A 20,749-nucleotide genomic window follows, 5' to 3' on the forward strand; every position below is an offset into this window, starting at 1 on the left:
TTACAGTCACAGATGGGAATTCTTCTAATAAACTACACTAATTAGCCTGTCAATCACGGCAATCCACAGAGCTTTTTTACTCTCAGTGACAGATTTCGTATTTAAAGAGCACAGGAATTAAAAACACTTCAGATTATGTTGCTTAAACACTCTTCAAGAGCACTGGAGTCAGAGGCATAAAGATGGACAGCATGGAAACAGATCCTTTAGTCCAAAACGTCCATGCCATCCAGATATCCTAAATAAATCTGGTGCCATCTGTCAGCATTTGCCCCACATCCCTCTAAACCTCTTCCGATTCATATACCCATCCAGATGCCTTTTAAATGTTGTAATTGTACCAGCCTCCACCACTTCCTCTGACAACTCATTCCATACATGCACCACCCTCTGCATGAAAATATTGACTCTCAGGTTCCTTTTAAATCTTTCCCCTCTCATGTTAAACCTATGTCATCTAGTTTTGGACTCCCCCACCCCAGGGAAAAGACCTTATCTATTTACTCTATCCATCTCCTCATGATTTTCTAAACTTCGATAAGGTCACCCCTCAGCCTCTGATGCTCCAGGGAAAATACACACAGCCTATCAGCCTCTCCTTACAGCTCAAATCCTTCAACCCTGGCAACATCCTTGTGAATCTTTTCTGAACCCTTACAAGTTTGACAACATCCTTCTGACAGGAGGGAGACCAGGATTGCACACAATATTCCAAAAGCAGCCTAACAGAAATCCTGTACAGTCGCAGGGTGACCTCCCAACTCCTATACTCAATGCACTGACCAATAAAGGCAAACATACCAAACGTTTTCTTCACTATCTTGTCTACCTGAAGCTCCACTTTCAAGGAGCTATGAACCTGCACTCCAAGGTCTTTTTGTTCAGCAGCACTCCTCAGGACATTACCATTAAGTGTATACCAATTTGTGACTCTCATACTGCAGGTTAACTTCCTTGGAACAATTGTATTTATAACAGATACATGTAATAACTACATATGACAATAAATAAATAAATCAATAAATCCTTTCCCCTCACTGACAATAATGTTTGCAACAAAGCAAGGCTTCCTCGTCTGGATCCTATCTACTATTTGTAAAGGTCTACAGTCCACAGAGTCTTTGTCACTCTGTGAAAATCTGGCCTTTTGACTTTTTCTCTGTGTATGTCATGGTATTTGTGTCCTTTACCAAATCCCTTTCCTTAGCAACTTGCTGAGATTTGAACCAGATGGTCTACAGCCTTGCGGTTAAGTTTTGTTTGTCTCTAAGATGGGTTCTGATCACTTATCTGTGCCATCACTATGGCCTCCAGAACAACGTCCATAGCTCAGCTGAAACTTTCATCTGCTCAAACTTTCATTCATGCCTTGATTATCTTTATTCCAACAGTCTCCTGGTTTCACTCTGTATATAGTCTATCTTAACATTCCTTCACCATCTCCGTCAATCTGAATTTTTAAATGAATGGTTTTTATTTTTGAATGATTTTTATTGTTGTATGTATTTTACAGTGAGGTAAACATTAAGATACAGTGACATGTTTTTCCACTGTCACTGTGATTCACTGCCATTTTGAATAGTTTTAAGTACAAGAAAAATAAAGAAAGATTTAGCCTAAAGAGAATCCATCAGTCCTGAACCAGCTCATCATCAATGATGCCTGGTATCGCTGTCTACACTGGATATAGCCAAAATTGAGGTCTCCACTCTTCAAGCACCATCTTTGCCTCTGAGCCGATTTTCCTTCACCACCCTCTCTCTGCCACCTGTGCCAGACCCACCTGCATCAGAGTCACATCTCTCACCAGGGCGTCTACCTCATCGATGTTGCTATGATGCCCTCCCACCACTGTTTCATCACTGTCAATCGATGAATTTGGCAATCCTCAGGGCCATTTTCTGCTACTGGGCATACCTCGCCAATGTTGTCTCTGCCAATAGAACAACTACCGATTCCAATGCTAGGTCCTGCACTTGCCCCGGAAAAGTAAGTAGGGGCTCATTCCTGTCCACACTGGGCTCATTCACCGCCATGAGAAAGCATTCACATTTGTGCTCACTCACCGCCACCAATGCTGCTTGAGCTCAGGAGAAGGGATAAGTAAAGGAGAAGAAAAAAAACAAAAAGAGAGAAAAAAAAGAAAAACAGTTGGAGCTGATGAGATCTACTCCGCTGCCATTTTTATCAGGTATTCCCTGATTCCAGGTATTCCCTCACCTGCTGCACATTGACTACAGCAAAAGAAGAAAACATCTCACCCCCACCACCCTTTCAAATGCATTTAGGAATGGGCCTTTTCCACAGTCCTGCTATAATCCCCGTAGAGATCAATAATTTTAAAAGATATCTGAATTACCATTGACTAACTTCATGGAATTGCACGCAAGACTTTTTCCTATAACATGCAAACTAAAGGCAACGTCAACTATATATTATTTAATGGCAATGGGTATTCTAAATTATATTTAAATTTTAACAAAATAATAACCCCACAGGGTTACACTTCACTGCCTCTCTCTGCAGAGTTACAGTTTTCACAGGAACTAATCAAACACCATTCTCAGCTTCCAACTGTTTTGTTTTGCACAATTTAGTGCAGAAGTAACATCAAGTCATCAAAAACTTAAATAATTCAGTTTCAGAAAACACCTGAACAAAATGCTAGCAGTTAAGGTCTATCAATTTGCTTTTCTGGACATACAAGGACAAATTTTCCAAATTGCTGAGATTGCCATGGGATACATCTTTTTAACCAGAAATAACCTTCCCTCAGCATTTTGTCTAGCAGTCCACAGGAAGGGCTAACTTCGCTGCCTGCTGGCCATATAAACTGCAGTCCACTGTCTCTCTGACAGAGACCTCTTGCTTTTTTACGCTGCCTGAAATCTCAGAGACTAAAGGTATGCCTGCAGTCAGCCCAGCTGCTCGTGCATTTGTTTCAAGGTGTGAATATTTTGTCACAGGCCCTCTTGACTTGAATCGGCAACTTGACAATCAAGTCACCGAATTTAAAACTATGATGTTAAAAATTTTAACATTTAAGATATGAGTCTCTTCATTAACCCATTTTACTTTGAATTAAACAAACAGTTGAGGTCATGTTGTGGCTGTACAGGGCATTGGTTCGGCCACTGTTGGAATATTGTGTTCAGTTCTGGTCTCCTTCCGATCGGAAAGGTCTTGTGAAACTTGAAGGGGTTCGGAAAAGATTTACAAGGATATTGCCAGGGTTGGAGGATTTGAGCTATAGGGAGAGGTTGAGTAGGCTAGGGCTGTTTTCCCTGGAGCATTAGAGGCTGAGAGGTTTATAAAATCATGAGGGGCATGGATAAGATAAATAGACAAAGTCTTTCCCCTGGGGTTAGGAAGTCCAGAACTAGAGGGCATAGGTTTAGGGTGAGAGGGGAAAAATATAAAACAGACATAAGAGGCAACTTTTTCACTCAAAGGGTGGTACGTGTATGCAATGAGCCGCTAGAGGAAGTGATGGAGGCTGGTACAATTGCAACATTTAAAAGGCATCTGGATGGGTGTATGAATAGGAAGGGTTTGGAGGGATATGGGCCAGATGCTGGCAGTTGGGATAGATTGGGTTGGGATATCTGGTCAGCATGGATGGGTTGGACAGAAGGGTCAGTTTCTGTGTTGTACATTTCTATGACTCTATGACTCTAATTAGTTTTAAAAATCTGAAATCTCTATGACCTTGGCTGAAAACTGAATTTGACTGAAACAAAAAAAAGAGCGCATCTAAGAGACAACTGGGATCAGCATTTCTGTCAAAGATCTGTAACAAAAGTTGTAAACAATTTCAAGGCTGACACTTGGCACAGCTATACCAGTGGGACATCAGTCAGAACTGATTAAATGCCTAGTAGCTTGTTTGAGGCTGAGTGAGGAGTATGACAGGACTGCACAAAGATCAGTTGAGATGTGGGGTAGGAGAAAAATGAAACAATCTTCTGAAGGAGTAAGCCTCAAAGTATCTGTGTTCTGTACACGGTTAGCAAGAGTTCTGGGATAGATTTTTCTGGTATTTTGTAGTGAGTCATTTTTGAGTATGGACAAAAGTTTGCATATTTTGTATGATTTGAAATGTGCCGTTTTTTTTGTCCTACGTTCAAGTAAACAGAGTGGGACTCAACAGAAAACTCTTGATCCAAATACTGAAATATTTAAGTTGCTATCATATGATTCTCCTTCCCTTTTCTGAATACTGTTTACACCCTTACCTGATCCAGACTCAATCTCCATATCCAGGATTTTATCCTCACCTGAAATATCCAGGCACCTCACCTCAGGGAAAAAATATCAGTTGTGGAAGAGTTGTACACTGGATTGACCCGCATCATGCTGGGAGTTAAACTATGAAGGCCAGAAAAGGTAGATTTATACACTGTTGTGTGTAGGTATTTTCCTAAACAACCTGTTTAAAAATGTAATTGCTCACTTTTCGGTACTGTGAGGTTGATTGGCCATCATTATTTATTTTCATGTGATTAAATGCTATGCCTAATTTTATGCAATAAATTTAATGAGCACGTCATGTTTGAACTCAAAAGAAAGTTCAGGATGAAATGTTATTTTTGTGAAAGTAATGCTGGATTTGTCAAATCAACCAGTAACTTGTGGCTCGTTGGGGTCCAGTCATATGTCTCCCTTTTTAAATGCATGTTCTGGGCTATTATAGCATACCAAATTTCTTGTCTGTTAATAATGAAAACACCACACCAATATGCACACCAAGGCAAAAAGAAAATCACTTACCACACTATGGAACAGGCTCTATTTCAAATCTAGCTCAACTGTTCTGCTGGATGGCACAGCACTTAAATATAAAACTCTTACTTGCAGGCTGCAGAACTAAATCTTGATAAACCTTTGAAGTTCAATTTAATCCTGTAATTGGAGATCCCTAGCCACCACAGTATGTCAAAATTTAGTACAGGCGATCAATAACCCTACTCCTTTCACAAAGGTCTTAGACATAGCTGTCAATCAGACATACTACCTTGGCTGGGCCAGTTCCAATATATGTGCCTCAGGGACTGGGCAATCATGGTATAAAACAGGAATATGATCCAAACTGAAACAAAAAGACATAACTAACTTACAAATGGGAGATGGATAACTAAGCATTAACAAATACAAGGCAGGATTTGTCCCTAGTTAACCTACCTGTATTTCCGGATACCAAACATCTTTGTACCCAGCCTACATTAATGAATGATACTCCCTTGTGTGCTAATTCGCTTCACCCACAATAATTTATTTGTGTTTTTAACTGTAGTTTATAGGGGCTACCATATTCCTCCCACTTTCCTCAATTCTGGCCTGATCCTATCCTCTTTTTATAGAAGCTTGTCTTGACTTCAATCCAGCAGTCTTCACTGACAACAGATCACCTTTACCATTTTCACTATCTCCAGCATGACAATCTTTTGCACTTCAAAAGAACTATTTCCTATACAATAGTACCTGGAACAATAATACCCAATTATCCCTCCCTTTCCAGCGACACTTCCTTATGCAAGTACAGGAGCTGCCATTACCCATCACTCCTCTCTCACTGTCAATTCCCCAAATACTGCTTCCAGACTACATGTGCTTATGTTGTAATCACAAATACAGTGTTCTACAGGGAAATGCAGAAAACATAAATAGTTTTCTGAAATAAAACGCAGCTGTTTTAAAAATCATGAAAGTTTTTGATGGTAGACCATGAAAGTGTTGTATAAGGGTGAAAGGGTGAAGAGCTCATTCAGTATCACCCAATATGATAATATGATATGGACATAGGTGGGGAAACAACTATAGGTCTCAAAGGAGTAAAACTTTAAGTCGAGATCTCCCTAGTTCTTTCAATAACAGTGTCCATCATATAAATGTCACTTATATTTAGTTACGGTCATGCAATAAACTACATCTTGTTTAAGCCAAGAGTGTCCTCTCTTTAGCTATCAGTTGATTTTTCTCTACCATATTAAATGAAGTCAAGACCGTAGATTACTAACAGGAAAGTGGATGGTGGCAGCAAATCATCAGAATAGCCCTTATATCATGATGATCTGTGGTGAGGATTCATCTGAACAAGGTGGCTGCTGTTGCAGGTTCCATCCTACTGTAACATATGAAATTCTGGTAACTGCAGAGGTCTGAAGATTCATCAGAGACGGTTTTAAGAAATCCATGTGAGGAAACAGAGCTGAAAGAGCCAAATATTGTAGAAAAGAACCTCAAGGCAAGTTTCTAAAGAGCAGAGTTGGATAAGTTCTTGGTGACCAAGGGGTGAGAAGCTATTAGCTGTAGGCAGGAATGTAAATTTGAGATTACAATCAGCTATGAACTTAATGAATGACAGAGGAGGCTCAAAGGCCTGGACAGTCCATTATTCCCTATTCACTGGTATATTTGTTTGCAACTCACATGATGGTAAAAAGCATTTCAGACTTGATTGAACTTGTGCTTCAGTTAGCATGACTTAGAAACTGCATGGAGTTGCTGTGCTAGTTAAACCCAAAGGGTTACAGATTTCAGGGTTAGTCCTGAATAAAGGTGCAGCTGGAAAGTGTACAGACATCAGAGGTTTTGAGAACAAAATTGAAGTCCCTAGTGGACAATACAAATCTTTAAAAGTAGCAAAGTTTACATGCTGCACAAGCTAGACATCAGCAAAGTACTCACAGGCATTAGTAAGCAACAATTCCATACTATGCAGGTATCATGAAGCAGGAGGAAGGGAAATCAAGGGCTTTAGAAACAACTTCTGATTTAACTCATAAAGCCACAAAGAACAGATTCACTATGTAAAACCATTGAGGAATCAGGAATCATTTATTAAAGACATGATTAGTGGGATTCATCTAGAGAAGCTGCAAAAAAGGAATATTATTAACAAAGAATAGGGCTCACTTAGCCACAATGGTGCATGAAAACAGTCCAGTATAGCAATACATAGTAACAGCATAGATATACTTCAGAAATAAAAGCATTTGAAGTAAAGAAAACGAATAGTCACATTAGGAAGACATAGCTGCAGAAATAATATTGACAGGAAGATTTGGTTTCAAAGATTGGCTAAATATTACACAGAACTGGACATCTTGGAGAAAACAATTCCTAATATATAGAATGGCTTTAAAACTAGATACTAAACCAGATGCTGAACAAGTTAATACACTTCTGTATTTGACTGGGACTGTAGCTGATGATGTTATAACGTGCCAAGTAATACAAGGAGCTAACAGATTTTTTTAAAGAATGTTGTTAAACTTGAGAGGGTGCAGAGAAGAATAACAAGAATATTGCCAGCATTGGAGGGTTTGAGTTATAGGGAGAGGCTGAATAGGCTGAGGCTTTTTTCCCTGCAGCATTGGAGGCAGAGAGGTGACCTTGTAGTGGTTTATAAAATCATGAAGGGCATGGATAGGGTGAATAGCCATGGTCTTTCTCCTAGAGTGGGTGAGATGGCATAGGTTTAAAGTGAGAGGGGAAGGATATAAAAAGGACCTGAGGGGCAAAATTTTCATGCAGAGGGTGATGCATGTATGGAATGAGTTGCCAGAGAAAATGGTGGAGACTGATACAATTACAATCTTCAAAAGGCATTTGGTTGGGTATATGAATAGCAAAGTTTTAGAGGGGTATGGGACAAGTGCTGGCAAATGGGACTAGATCACATTGGGATGTCTAGTTAGCGTGGATGAGTTGGGCCAAACTGTGTGTTTCCATGCTGCATGCTTCTATAACTATGATCAAGTTCTGCAAGTCTTTGAGAATTAATTTAATCTTAGAACAAATAAAATTCTTGAAGAGAAATGTTTAACAAAGGAGTTCAGCATCTGGGGAATCACTGATATTTTCACTTATGACCTCTAAGCAGTAGAGAAATGTGACTTTGAAACTTGAATGTCAAAATTTAACTGTTATTGGAATTGCTGATGAGTTGTTGTTAGATTAGTCACAGTCCAAATAAAATTTGACTCAGGACAAAACCATTTTGATTGTGGGTGAAGCAGAAGTCTAGAAGCAATGTAGACCGAATCTTAAAGGAGAGGATCATAGTCATCATAAGAGATCAGCAGAAACCATTCAGTTGTTAAGGCGCAAAATATCTAAAGACACATAAGAAGATAGTTCAGAGAGTAGGACAGACACAGATACGAACAGTTAGTTTCAGTGCCACAGAGCAAGGACACCACACAGATACAAACAGTGCCCAGTTATTTTAAAAGTGTGCTTTACATACCATCACTTTTAAAAAACATGGTTATGTAGGACACAATCTCAAGGCAATAAGAAGTAAATACCTACTCATACAAATTCCATTAGTTTGAGCTAGAATAGGAGGAAAGCCTACAGTGTTCCCATGGAAGATAGATGGTCCTGACCTAGCATTTTAGAAAGAAGGCATTTATGTCACTACGCCTCTCACCAATTTCAAATGTGATACAGAGACAAGTGCCACATTATTATCAAATAGTGTAGCATGGCTGAAGGATCACTATCTACAGCAATTACATGATCTAGGTGGTGTAGGATTTTAGGATTAAAGATAAAGCTATACAGAGTTTTCATTCTTGAGCATGAATGTATGTTTTGACTTGAATCTTTTTTAACTAGTGGAAAAGTGGCAAATTAATTAAAATTAAGACACTATTGTTCAAGGAACAGCCAATAATGGAGCAATAGGTCAAAAACTTTTCTTGCCTCTGAACAACCAGTCAAAGACAACCAGTGAAAGGTTTTATAGGGATTCCTCGATGAATAGTGGAACAGACGACAAAATCCACTGTGATACTTCATTTTAGCTTAAGAAATTTGTTTTGGACTGTCAGAAAGGTTGAAACCCATGACTATACAAGAATGGCAGAAATGTCCATAGCTATCAACACTGATCAGCAGAGTTTGTGAGGAAATACAGATGATAAGACAGTAATTGAGCAGCATGCCCCACTTGGAACTCAGTGATGAAACCTCAACAAATGGAATTCAGACTGCTATACAGCTTGGTGAACAGACGGTAATGACAGATTCAAGCTTGATATCAGATGTTGAGAAAACACAAATTCATGTGGAGTGCTTTATTCCTGTATTTTGATAGGAAGAACCATCAGTAATAAAGTCAAAGATTATGCCAACAAGAAGCAATCCCCAGTCGTACAATTGAAGAAGTAAACAAGCTGGTTTAATCAATAATGCAATCACTGTGGGCAAAAACAGGGTGTTTAATCTATTGAACCAGTTGAGGTAAATAGTCTACACACTTTTTCACAAATTTACTGGCAAATTGAGAATAAAAATTTGCTCACGCAGATTAGATAGTGAATGCAAGTCCATGAACCCAACACTGAAGTGGCATGATCAATGTACACAGATTAATGTTACATTAAGGATGAAAACTGCCTGGTTTGGAGATCCAGGATATCATAAAAAAGGAAGAACTTGCCTGGCCAAGAGACCCAAGACAGAGAGAAAAAAGAAATCACTGGTTTTACCAAGATAGCTATTCTCCATGACCAAAATCTTTGAGTTTAAAAGTTATCTAAATATTATAATGGAACAATTGCCTGTTCTATCAGACATCCTCAGTGAAGGAAATACAAGAGATAAAATGTTCTCCACTTCAAAGGAAGTCACAGATTTCACACTGTTCAGAACAATGTAAAAGTGAACAGCTTAAAATTTCAACCTAGAAACCTATCAATGTTCCAAGTTCAAACAGAATACATTCTGGCTGAACAGTGAAATCTCCAAGTTGCCAAATTTATGAAATCTGAGACATGGAAGCTGATGAAGTCATGATAAACGTAATTATATACACTGATGTATAATATCAGTAATGAGAAAAAGCTTGTAGGGAGATGTTTTATAAGTGTGTAAGATTGTCAAAGAGTTAATGCTGAGGGGGGCATTAAGCATTGCCAAATATAAGGTAAAAACAATGACTGCAGATGCTGGAAACCAGATTTTGGATTAGTGGTGCTGGAAGAGCACAGCAGTTCAGGCAGCATCCGAGGAGCAGCAAAATCGATGTTTCGGGCAAAAGCCCTTCATCAGGAATAAAGGCAGAGAACCTGAAGGGTGGAGAGATAAGCTAGAGGAGGGTGGGGGTGGGGGGAAAGTAGCATGGAGTACAATAGGTGAGTGGGGGAGGGGATGAAGGTGATAGGTCAGGGAGGAGGGTGGAGTGGATAGATGGAAAAGAAGATAGGCAGGTAGGACAAGTCATGGGACAGTGCTGAGCTGGAAGTTTGGAACTAGGGTGAGGTGGGGGAAGGGGAAATGAGGAAACTGTTGAAGTCCACGTTGATGCCCCTGGGTTGAAGTGTTCCGAGGCGGAAGATGAGGCGTTCTTCCTCCAGGCGTCTGATGGTGAGGGAGCGGCAGTGAAGGAGGCCCAGGACCTCCATGTCCTCGGCAGAGTGGGAGGGGGAGTTGAAATGTTGGGCCACAGGGTGGTGTGGTTGATTAGTGCGGGTGTCCCGGAGCCAAATATAATGATGTCACATGGACATGAGCAGTGAAACAGCTGTGAATCTTGAAGGAATCTGTAAATCTCAAAATGGACAGCAACATCTTCATTGAATATATAAAAAGGGAAAAGAGAAGCCAAAGTGAAAATAGACCCTTACAGAATGAGGCTGGTTGGCAAGCTACTTGTATTATTTTTGCAAAGTCAGCCAAATTGTCCACCCTCCTTTTAAGTAAACTGCCAATACCTATAATATTAATACAATTGATAACAATCCATCAAACACAGCAAATTTTAACTACATTGAAAATGCCTTTTGGAATCTTTTAAAAAGTTACTTCTATAAGATAGCTTAATTACTTTCTTGTGTGCATTTGATGTTCCCTCATCTATTGAAAGTAAAGAATCTTGTTGGGATTTACTTTCCACAGATATCCTTCATTCCTATTACAAATGGCCATTCTTCATTTGTGAGCCTGTCAAGTCCTGCAGACTGCATCATGTTTGAGCCTGATCCTGCCTTACTGATTTCAGTAATTTTCATCAAAATTACTACTCATCAAATCATGACTTCTATCTGATTTAACCCCCTCCCTAACCCTGGATGAATCTACATTTGCAGGGCAGGAGAGGAGGAAATCCGAAAAATCCAACGCAGTGCTTTCATCTTTACACATTGTCCTGCACTAAATCTTTACAGTTAAACTTGGAGAACACCAGCCTTCATTATGCTACATGAGGTCACAAAGGACACATCAGGAATAATAAAAATGGACAAGTCTAAGGCAAGAGCAATGGATACATCATCACAAAATCAGATAGGACTCAATGAATACATTTCACTGTAAAATGACTGGGACTCAGAATGCAATCCCAGAATAAAACTGAATTTGAAATGACTAATGAACATGAATACTGTAAACAGTTGAATTGGAACAAAGAAATCCCACTGCAGACACATATGTGCACACCATTCACCTTCCCTTACATAGTGTGTATGATTCTTTAGCATTGCGCTCTCATTGTAGACTTCCTGAAAATGGATATAAATCATTTCATTCAGACTGTTAATGATAGGTATGCGATGGAGCACTAACTGCTATTCCAGGGAATTTCTGTATTTTTTTTTAAAGCAGTGATTTAATATAGTGAATAGCAGGAAAATGAAAGAAAACAAGTCAACTTTGATTAAGGCAAATCAATTAAAAAGACAAATAAAGCAAAGATTTCTGCTTGCATTGTGCAGTGTACTTGCACATATCAGGCATCAAACAGAAACAAGGAGAGAAAAACCAATGCGTCAATGTAAAATGGATCATTACTTGATTAACACCATTAATTCTATAATTTTTCATTCTGATTTCCTCCCTTCCCCCTCCTACAGTGCTGATTCATGCAGGGTTCTGGTTCCAAGAAAAGCATTTTTAGTGATGCCCAAATCTTTGAGAAGTAGTCAGATGTTTTATGATGGAGTGCATCATTCTTCAGCTCATTTGTTTGCCCTCAATTAACACTCACTTCTAGCAGTAATCACTGCATAGTGTTTAGAAGCTGGAGCTTGGTTTGATTTTCCTGTAACTATGATAAGCTAATTCAGCACTGGCCTGAAATTACCTACCAACTAACCTACCGTTCTACTCTTGAATTACCACACAATTCACTCCTACAAGTGCAAACGCCAGGTCCACTTATCACTGTGGGTACATTATTACTACATGGACTAACTGATCAAAACAGCATTGATGTATTTTGGGGATATTAGGCAATTTATAGGTGTGAAAGGAATAGAATGTCTTAATAAGGTTAGATTAAAATGAATTGGAAAAGGGTTGTTGGAGTGTAAACATCAACATTGACCAGTTGAATTGAATGCAAAATGTATGTATTTATTTGCGTAGAAACATAGAAAATAGGAAGAGGTGTAGGCCATTTAGCCCCTCGAACCTGTGACACCATCCATATGTTTATGGCTGATCATTTGCTCATATCCCATTTCCACTTTCTCCCCATACCCCTTGATATCTTGAGCCTTAAGAAATATATCTGACTCCTTCCTGAAAATATTCAATGTTTTGGCCTCAATTACTTTCAGGGGCAGTGAATTACACAGGCTCACTACTCTCCGGGCGAAGAAATTTCTCCTTATCTTGGTTCTAAATGGGGAGGCAATGTCACAGTTTATGTCCCTGGCTGCTTAAATGCTCTATAATGGTACAGTAGATAATATTAGTTAGTTTTAGTTCTAAGTATGCCACTGCACATTCATACAGATTCTTGGATGTGGGAATTCTTTAATGAAGTATCTGATCTTTAGAGTTGGAGACAGGCGATAATGTCAATAATTCTGGACGGGAATAATAATTCTGACTTCACAGGTAAATCTCTCCTAATTCGTAACTATTCCACAGATTGAAATTTATTATTCCTTTGACAAATTAAAAATAATGACAAAGTTAATTATTCCCATAACCCATCCCCTCTCCTCCACCCCACACTGTCCTAAAGACAATGATTGCTGCTCAGGTACAGTTTCCAATAGCATTGAGCATCCTCTGATACACCTCCATTCTGCCTACAACAATTGGCCATTCAATCACAAATGATTAACAAACAGATCCAAACTATGCATATTCTGAACAAGGATACTTTTTGTTTAGACAGTGAAGCAGAAATTAGCAAAGTTGTACATTTACAACCTTAAAAATATTTTTAAAAGATAGGACAGAAAGAGGAAAAGAAAGGAAAGAGGTTAAACAGAACAGAAATCAGAAAGAAAAAGTGAGCAGATGTTTCAAGTTTTGGAAAAAACTGATTAAACTTTTATTTTTATTTGATTCAAACATGTGCAGGATTAAGGTTTGACTAACTTTTTATTGCTGCTATGTTAATGTTTGTTTCTGCAATGAAAATCTAAAATCCTGTTAGTCCTAGCGATCTGGCCACAGTCCAAGGATTAAAACAGGAATAATCTGGGGATGTAATGTTTGAACTGAGATATGAGATGTTTTGATGTAGTCTGGGAGGAGATGGCCAAGCAATCAGTCCAAAGGGAAACCTGGTTAAAAGATGTCCGATTGTTAATTTCTGAAGGCTATCTGAGTAAGACCAAATGCGGGATTTCCAGGCAGGAATGCCCATTTCCCCAATTCTTCATAAATTCGGGACCTCTGACACTGTGGGGGTATCATTTAAAAGACAACTCATTAGAGCTTGCTTCTGGCCAGTCTTTGAGTTTCGCCAGCATGATGGATATCATGGCTAAGTTTAATCTTGTCCCTGCCCAGTGACACATGAATCTGCGGCACAAATCACTCAGCGAAATCCTATGAGAAAAAATGTTGGCTGATTTTCTCTCCACAGTTTAGGTGCTGCCAGCTTTAGTACATTAGCGTCAGTTCAGTTCAGATATACTAAACTCAACACAGATTGAGGGTCGTACTTGGGAGCACCTTGCATGGTACATTTCACCAGCTGGTCTCAGGTGATAAAAGAATATGGCAGTGAACCTTCACACAGTACAAAGGATAGTAAGATGTTGTTTGTCATAATCAGGCAGCTTTATAAGAGATGGCATGGTAATTGAGTACCTGCCAACATTTGTGCTTAAGTTGCACTGAACAGAATTGGATTTTGATCAGGTATGAACATTCATTGATAGTGATTTTAATCTTTGCTATGCTGTCATTCAGATCTAAAGTTAATTCCAAGTATAAAGAATTTATCATAAGCATGTTGAGCAGATTTTTTTAATGATCTGTAAGTATTAGCACAGACTTTATAAATAAACTCAACACTCTTGATTCTTTTTGTTAATTATTATTCAGTGACTCCTGATGGAGTGCGTATTGGGTGAGAACTGAACCGACTTCAGTTGTAGTGCCCTCCTTAAATGGAATATCAAGCAGTACACACCATCTAATTTCACACAAGAATGATAGTTATTTGGGTGGTACATTGAAGAACCTGTGAGTCTGAGGGTCAGGGGATTATAGCGCATGAAAGAAAAATAAGGTAAGATATTTGTTTAAGTTCCTTCCTGAGAAAGGACTCTAATGTCCCAAAGTGTTGGTTGGGATATTCATTGCCCATTAACCCAAAATGTTATGAGCTACCCATGCCACACTATATCTCAGCAAACTGCAGTCAGTCAAAAATAAAATATGACCACCGCACAGAATGATTACAGTACTAACTGATATAGCCCTGGTCCATTCTGTACAACTGCAATGATGACATTATTTGGCATTGCCCCAGGACTGCACCAGGAACTATGCCAAAGGGCATCTTACTAATTAGCAAGTGAAATGCTGAAGCATACGGCATTTAAACTAAACGCACCAGTCATTCATCACTCACCCAAAACCATATTATTGCTGCTATATTTTATCACCAACAATAATACAGTTCATTCCACTTTGTACCAATTACTACCTAGTTACAGCACACTAGTGACACCTATTGATGCTAAGACAAGAGTGTAACAAAAATGATGGTCTGCTCAGTGCTCAGCCAAAGGGAAAGGTAAGCCTTATTGGCCCTTGCTGGAAACTGTGAATTTCAAGACAGAAGATCAGGATCAGCTATAACTTTCCCAAGGCCAAGTCGGCAGCCAGCACTCATTCCAGGAAAGGGGCAAGAGAAGTTGGAGATAAATAATGCCACATCTCCAGCCACATAGAGTCATAGAGACATACAGCACATCTTCTCTGTATTTCTCTACTCAAAGTCTACTCAATTTCTCTATACCCTTCTCATGAGGGTGTGGCCACTTTTATGTTCTCAGGATGTGAGACATCATTGGCAAACCCTGCATTTTCCTGCATTCTGGGCATCCATGAGACAGTGGTGGACCACTATTGTCTGTCTGGACAGTGAAAATGTTCTACAGAACTATTAAGATGGGCGCTTCAGACTCCTGTCTTGGATGGGAACTGAGAGGAACTGATGTTCCTGTATACCTATTACCCATGGCCTAGTGGGTAACTGAAATATTCATGCTGTAATTCGTGTGGTAGATCGTACTCACTGTAACCACCGTAGGTGGATGGTGTAGGAAGTGGATGTTTAAGCCAGTTGATGGCATGTCAATCAAATGGGCTGCTTTGCCTTGGACAGTACCTAGCTGTTGGAGCTGAACTGTCCAGGTAAGGGGAGTATATTTCCTCCCATTCCTGACCCTGAGCCTTGTAGATTATGGACAAACAATGGGTATTGCTTGCCAAAGAATAGGGAGTATCTGATCTACTACTTGTAGCCATTGCATAGCTATTCATTGAGTTTTGGAGTCAATGGTGAGCCCCATAGAAGCGTTCTCTGTAGGGCAGTAAGGTCAGAGCCTTGTAGCAATTCAGCAGGGCCTGAACATGCTGCTCAGGATACTGGGTGACCACCAAAATGGTGCTGTATCCATCATGTATACACAGAGAGCTGGAACACTAATCTTGGAGGTGGCGATGATATTAAGGGTTCAGGAGAAGTGGTTGAGCTCTCTTGTTGGAGAAAGGAGCTGGCTGTTGTAGTAATTGTCCACATAGTTAATCTTCAAATAGGAGTACAGGCAAAGACTGCCAATAGACTATTCTACAACAAGAACATCACCTGACACAGCTCTCACTCAAACGTCAGCCCATATCCATCATTCAACACCACAGGGCTCAGCATTCCTGTCCCATTGCCTGGTCCTGAACCACCACCACCACCACATACCCCTGGAGGGTCTGAGATCAAAGCACTCACTCTCATGTATATGCCACACTTTAATTGAATATCACATCGGTTGGTCTATTTACCCACTGGGTTCATGGAACAGCAGGAATGTTAAACTGTGCAGGTTTTACGTGGTAAATTACATGTACAATGTTAAAACAAAACTAACCATTCGAGTCTTGGTCACCGACAAGGGAACACTTTTGTTTATGATGGGAACCATTCTCTTTCCATTCAGGACCTTACAATTCCCAACCATCTCTGTCTCTCCCAGGGACTAGGCATTTCGAGAGAAAACTTCACTCCTCAACCCTCGGATCGGCAGGAACCCGAGTTCCAGCCTGAGAATGAGATCATTGGAGATCGCAGGACCTAGACCAAGAGAACACTGAGTTGCTCCCAGTCAGCTGCAGGGTGAAGTCTCAGTGGATTACTCTGATCAACCCCAGCTATTCACTGGTGGTCATTTTAGTTCCAAAAAGGAATACTTTAAAAGTGTAATTCAAATCTCCCGAAACAGAGAGTTAGTTCAGTTTAATAATCTCTTATTGACATTGTATAGCGGGTCCAATACAGGACGGTGCCCAATGCAGAATGGACTGTCTTATTTGTACTAAAATGAATAATCATTACTTGTGGTCTCGCTCTGTCGACCCGGATTTCTGAAGTGGCCGGTTAATCTGGGTCTCAGGAGGATTCACAGTACACGCGCCTCCAGACTGCACCGCTTTCAGGTTTAAATCATTTGCTTTCAAAGTGACAGGTTGTCCAGGAATGAAATGATTTGTGGATTAAGAACTATTAAATTTTTCACTGAAGTTCTGCTGCGTACAGGAGAAAGGTTCGCATTTAACCCCGGGGAGAGTTCACGAGAGGAACCCGAGTGAAGCTCTCTCCTTCTCTCCGAGTGAGTTTCGATTCTAAGCTACTCTGAGAGACTGGGATCCACGCTCACCTCATCGCTGTGTACACCACACCATAACACACCACTGTGTACACCTCATCACTGTGTTCACAACACCCAGTGTACACCACACCACACCACTGTGTACACCACTCCACACTTCACCACAGCGCACACCACGCCACTATGTACACCACACCACTGTGTACAACACTCCACACCACACCACAGCGTACACCACATCATTGTGTTCACCACACCACACCACTGCATACACCACTCCATACCACACCACTGTGTACACCACTCCACACCACACCAGAGTACACCACTTCTCAACACACCATTTATACACCACTCCACTCTACAATATCCATCTCTCCACTCCACAGCACACCACTGAGTACAGCGTACACCATAACACCTTTTATACACCACTCTACTCCACATTAAACCGCAGTACACCACTCTACTGTACACCACACCATTCTACAATATGCACCTCCATTCTACAACACCAATTATACACCACTCCAATTCACAATATACACCATATCATTCCACAAGACACCACAACACACCAATCCACACCACTCCACTCCACAATAAACCACTATACACCACCATTCCACAAGATACCGATATACACCACTTCACTCCACACTAAACCACTATACATCACTCCACTGTACATCACTCCACTGTACAGTATATCATTCCACAATACACCACTCCACTGTACATCACTCCACTATACAGTATATCATTCCACAATACACCACTCCACTGTACATCACTCCACTATACAGTACATCACTCCACTGTACATCACTCCACTATACAGTACATCACTCCACTATACATCACTCCATTGTACATCACTCCACTATACATCACTCCACTGTACAGTACATCACTCCACTATACATCACTCCATTGTACATCACTCCATTGTACAGTACATCACTCCACTATACATCACTCCACTGTACAGTATATCACTCTACTGTACTTCACCCCACTATACAGTACATCACTCCACTATACATCATTCCACTGTACATCACTCCACTGTACAGTATATCACTCCACTGTACATCACTCCATTATACATCACTCCACTACACATCACTCTACTGTACTTCACTCCACTATACAGTACTTCACTCCACTATACATTGCTCCACTGTACATCACGCCACTGTACAGTATATCACTCCACTATACATCATTTCACTGTACATCACTCCATTATACATCATGCCACTATACATCACTCCACTATACAGTACATCACTCCACTATACATCACTCCACTGTACATCACTCCACTATACATCACTCTACTGTACTTCACTCCACTATACAGTACACCACTCCACTGTACATCACTCCACTGTACATAACTCCATTATACATCACTCCACTATACATTACTCTACTGTACTTCACTCCACTATACAGTACATCACTCCACTATACATTGCTCCACTGTACATCACGCCACTGTACAGTATATCACTCCACTATACATCATTTCATCACTCCACTATACATCACTCCACTGTACATCACTACACTGTACCTCACTCCACTATACAGTACATTACTCCACTGTACATCACTTCACTCTATAACACGCTACAAAACACTCCACTCCACAATTAACCATTCCATTCCCAATATCCCACGCTACAGCATCCTGCTCCACAAAACGCCACAACACACACTCCACAATCCACAATCTGCCCCTCCACACTACTCCTCCGTACATCACTTCACTCCACAATAAACCGCTGGCACTATACACACCTCCTTACACCAAGTTGAAAGGCAGAGCGGAATTTCCAATTTAACGCCGACAGAAGTTGGATAACTTGCTCTGTCACCTACCTCAGTAACCAGCCCTTCTCCTCGCTCCATAATACTGATGAAAGGGATCTCCAGGAAAGATGCTAAAAAATCCATCTGGACCAGTTGGTCTGTAGACTGTGGGAACGCCAGAATGGCCGCAACTCCCCGGACCACAACGGACTGGCAGACGGATTGCAGGAGGGACTGCGGGTCGGGCTGCCAGCCCTGGCTGCTGACCGTCTCCAGGCTCAGGTTGTAGGGCAGGAGGGTGTCCCTTAAGGCCGCCTCCACTCCTTCGAGCAGCGCCTGTTGCAGGAGGGCTCTCCGGGAGCTGGGCAGCACGGTGCCCAGTCTCACGGTGTGTCCGATCCGGTTCAGGATGTGGCACGGCTGCGGGTGAGGCTGGCAGAGGCTGAGCACAGCGTGCAGGAAGCCGAGCAGGGTCCAGAGGCGCTGCCTGCACTCCATGGCCGGGGTGTGAGCTGTTGCTGTGGGCAGCAATGTGCAGAGAGTCCCGGCTCCGCGCCAGCTCAGTGCCGCAGCTCTCATTGGCTGGAGGGGAGCTAGGAGCCGGTCACTCCGCTCAGAACCGCACCGAGACAAGGCACTCCGGTCAAAATCTGCAAAGTTCTCTGCTCCCTGCTGCTGATTAGGGAAAGGATGGGGTGAAGAGAGAGAAAGTAGAGGGAGAAAAAGGTAGATAGAGGGAGAAAGTAAATAGAAAAGGTAGAGAGGTTGAGAGAGAGAAGATAGAAAAGTTGAGAGAGAGAAAGAAGTTAGAGAGAAGGGATGAAAGAACAAGAGAAGAATAAAAGAGAACGAAGAAACAAATTCCGCGAAGATCTGTTGATCTAAAGGTGGAAATAAATGGATCAAATTGTAGGAAGGAACTCAGGAGGCAAGATTGCAAAAGAGAGACAGAATGTGGAGAAGGGAGAGAGAGATTTAATGTGGCATTACACTTGGGTGTAGGGATCTTTAACACTGAGTCCTGAGCCCACAGTTAGGGAGCAGGAATGTGACTGTTTCCTGCCCCCCCCCTTTCCCCAACAGGGTGTGGGGGGAGCTGGTGTTGTTCACGGAGGGTGTTGGTATTAATGTCAACGCAGTCAGGGCTTCCTCATTATTCAAACGGAGAGATTCCGGAGTCAGCGGCACCTCATCCCCCTTTCAGGATTCCCAAATCTGAGCATGATCCACCAAGCTTCGGTACAACTGTCCCATCCCTGAGGAGGAGAGGAGAGGAGGGGGGGGGGGGTGTGGCGGCTGGGGGCTACTCCGCCTGCGGCTGAAGTCTTGACGCCGTCACCCCGGACACGGAGCCCCCTGTCACATTCCCAAAGCCCGAGGTGTCCCCCGCCTGATCCCCTCCAAGTCACCGCCACCGGCCCGGACTGGAGCCTGAGCTCTGCAACAGCAACTAAACGCCTCTCTCTCTCTCTCTACCTCCAGATAGCGGTGCCCAGTCAGTGCCTGCACGCCAGCCTTCACTGTTTCCAACTGGACAGTCTCCTACTGCAACTCATCCCGGACTGTGAAAACTCCGCAACTCACAGAAAAGAGCCCAGAAAGAGAGAGGGGCGTGCAGTATTTAAGCAGGGGAAGGAAAGACAAACACAGGATAATATAGAGAGAGGGTGGGCGAGATAATACCCGAAGCGGGTGCGTTGGGAATATACCTACGTTAAGAGAGGGAGGAGCAGGGGGAAAGTGTGTCTCCGTTTGGATTGCTCTAGCTAAGAGCTGGAACAGACAGGAAGGGTGAATGGTCTCTGTGTTTTCTGGAAAAGTCTGTGCTTCTACTGGTT

At 41.5% G+C, this 20,749-nt stretch overlaps 1 protein-coding gene across 1 annotated transcript in view; it reads right to left on the reverse strand.

Annotated features, from left to right (window-relative positions):
- The window catches only part of grin3bb (glutamate receptor, ionotropic, N-methyl-D-aspartate 3Bb), a 79,778-nt gene extending 59,438 nt beyond the window's left edge, over nt 1-20,340 (reverse strand). The window contains exon 1 of the mRNA XM_072593919.1: nt 18,981-20,340. Coding sequence (XP_072450020.1) covers nt 18,981-19,490 — 510 coding nt within the window. The 5' untranslated portion in view covers nt 19,491-20,340. The remainder of the gene's footprint in view (nt 1-18,980) is intronic.
- Nucleotides 20,341-20,749: the final 409 nt, after the last annotated feature.

Source organism: Chiloscyllium punctatum, chromosome 24 (assembly GCF_047496795.1).
Source record: "Chiloscyllium punctatum isolate Juve2018m chromosome 24, sChiPun1.3, whole genome shotgun sequence".
In the NCBI taxonomy this organism is placed as follows: Eukaryota; Metazoa; Chordata; class Chondrichthyes; order Orectolobiformes; family Hemiscylliidae; genus Chiloscyllium; species Chiloscyllium punctatum.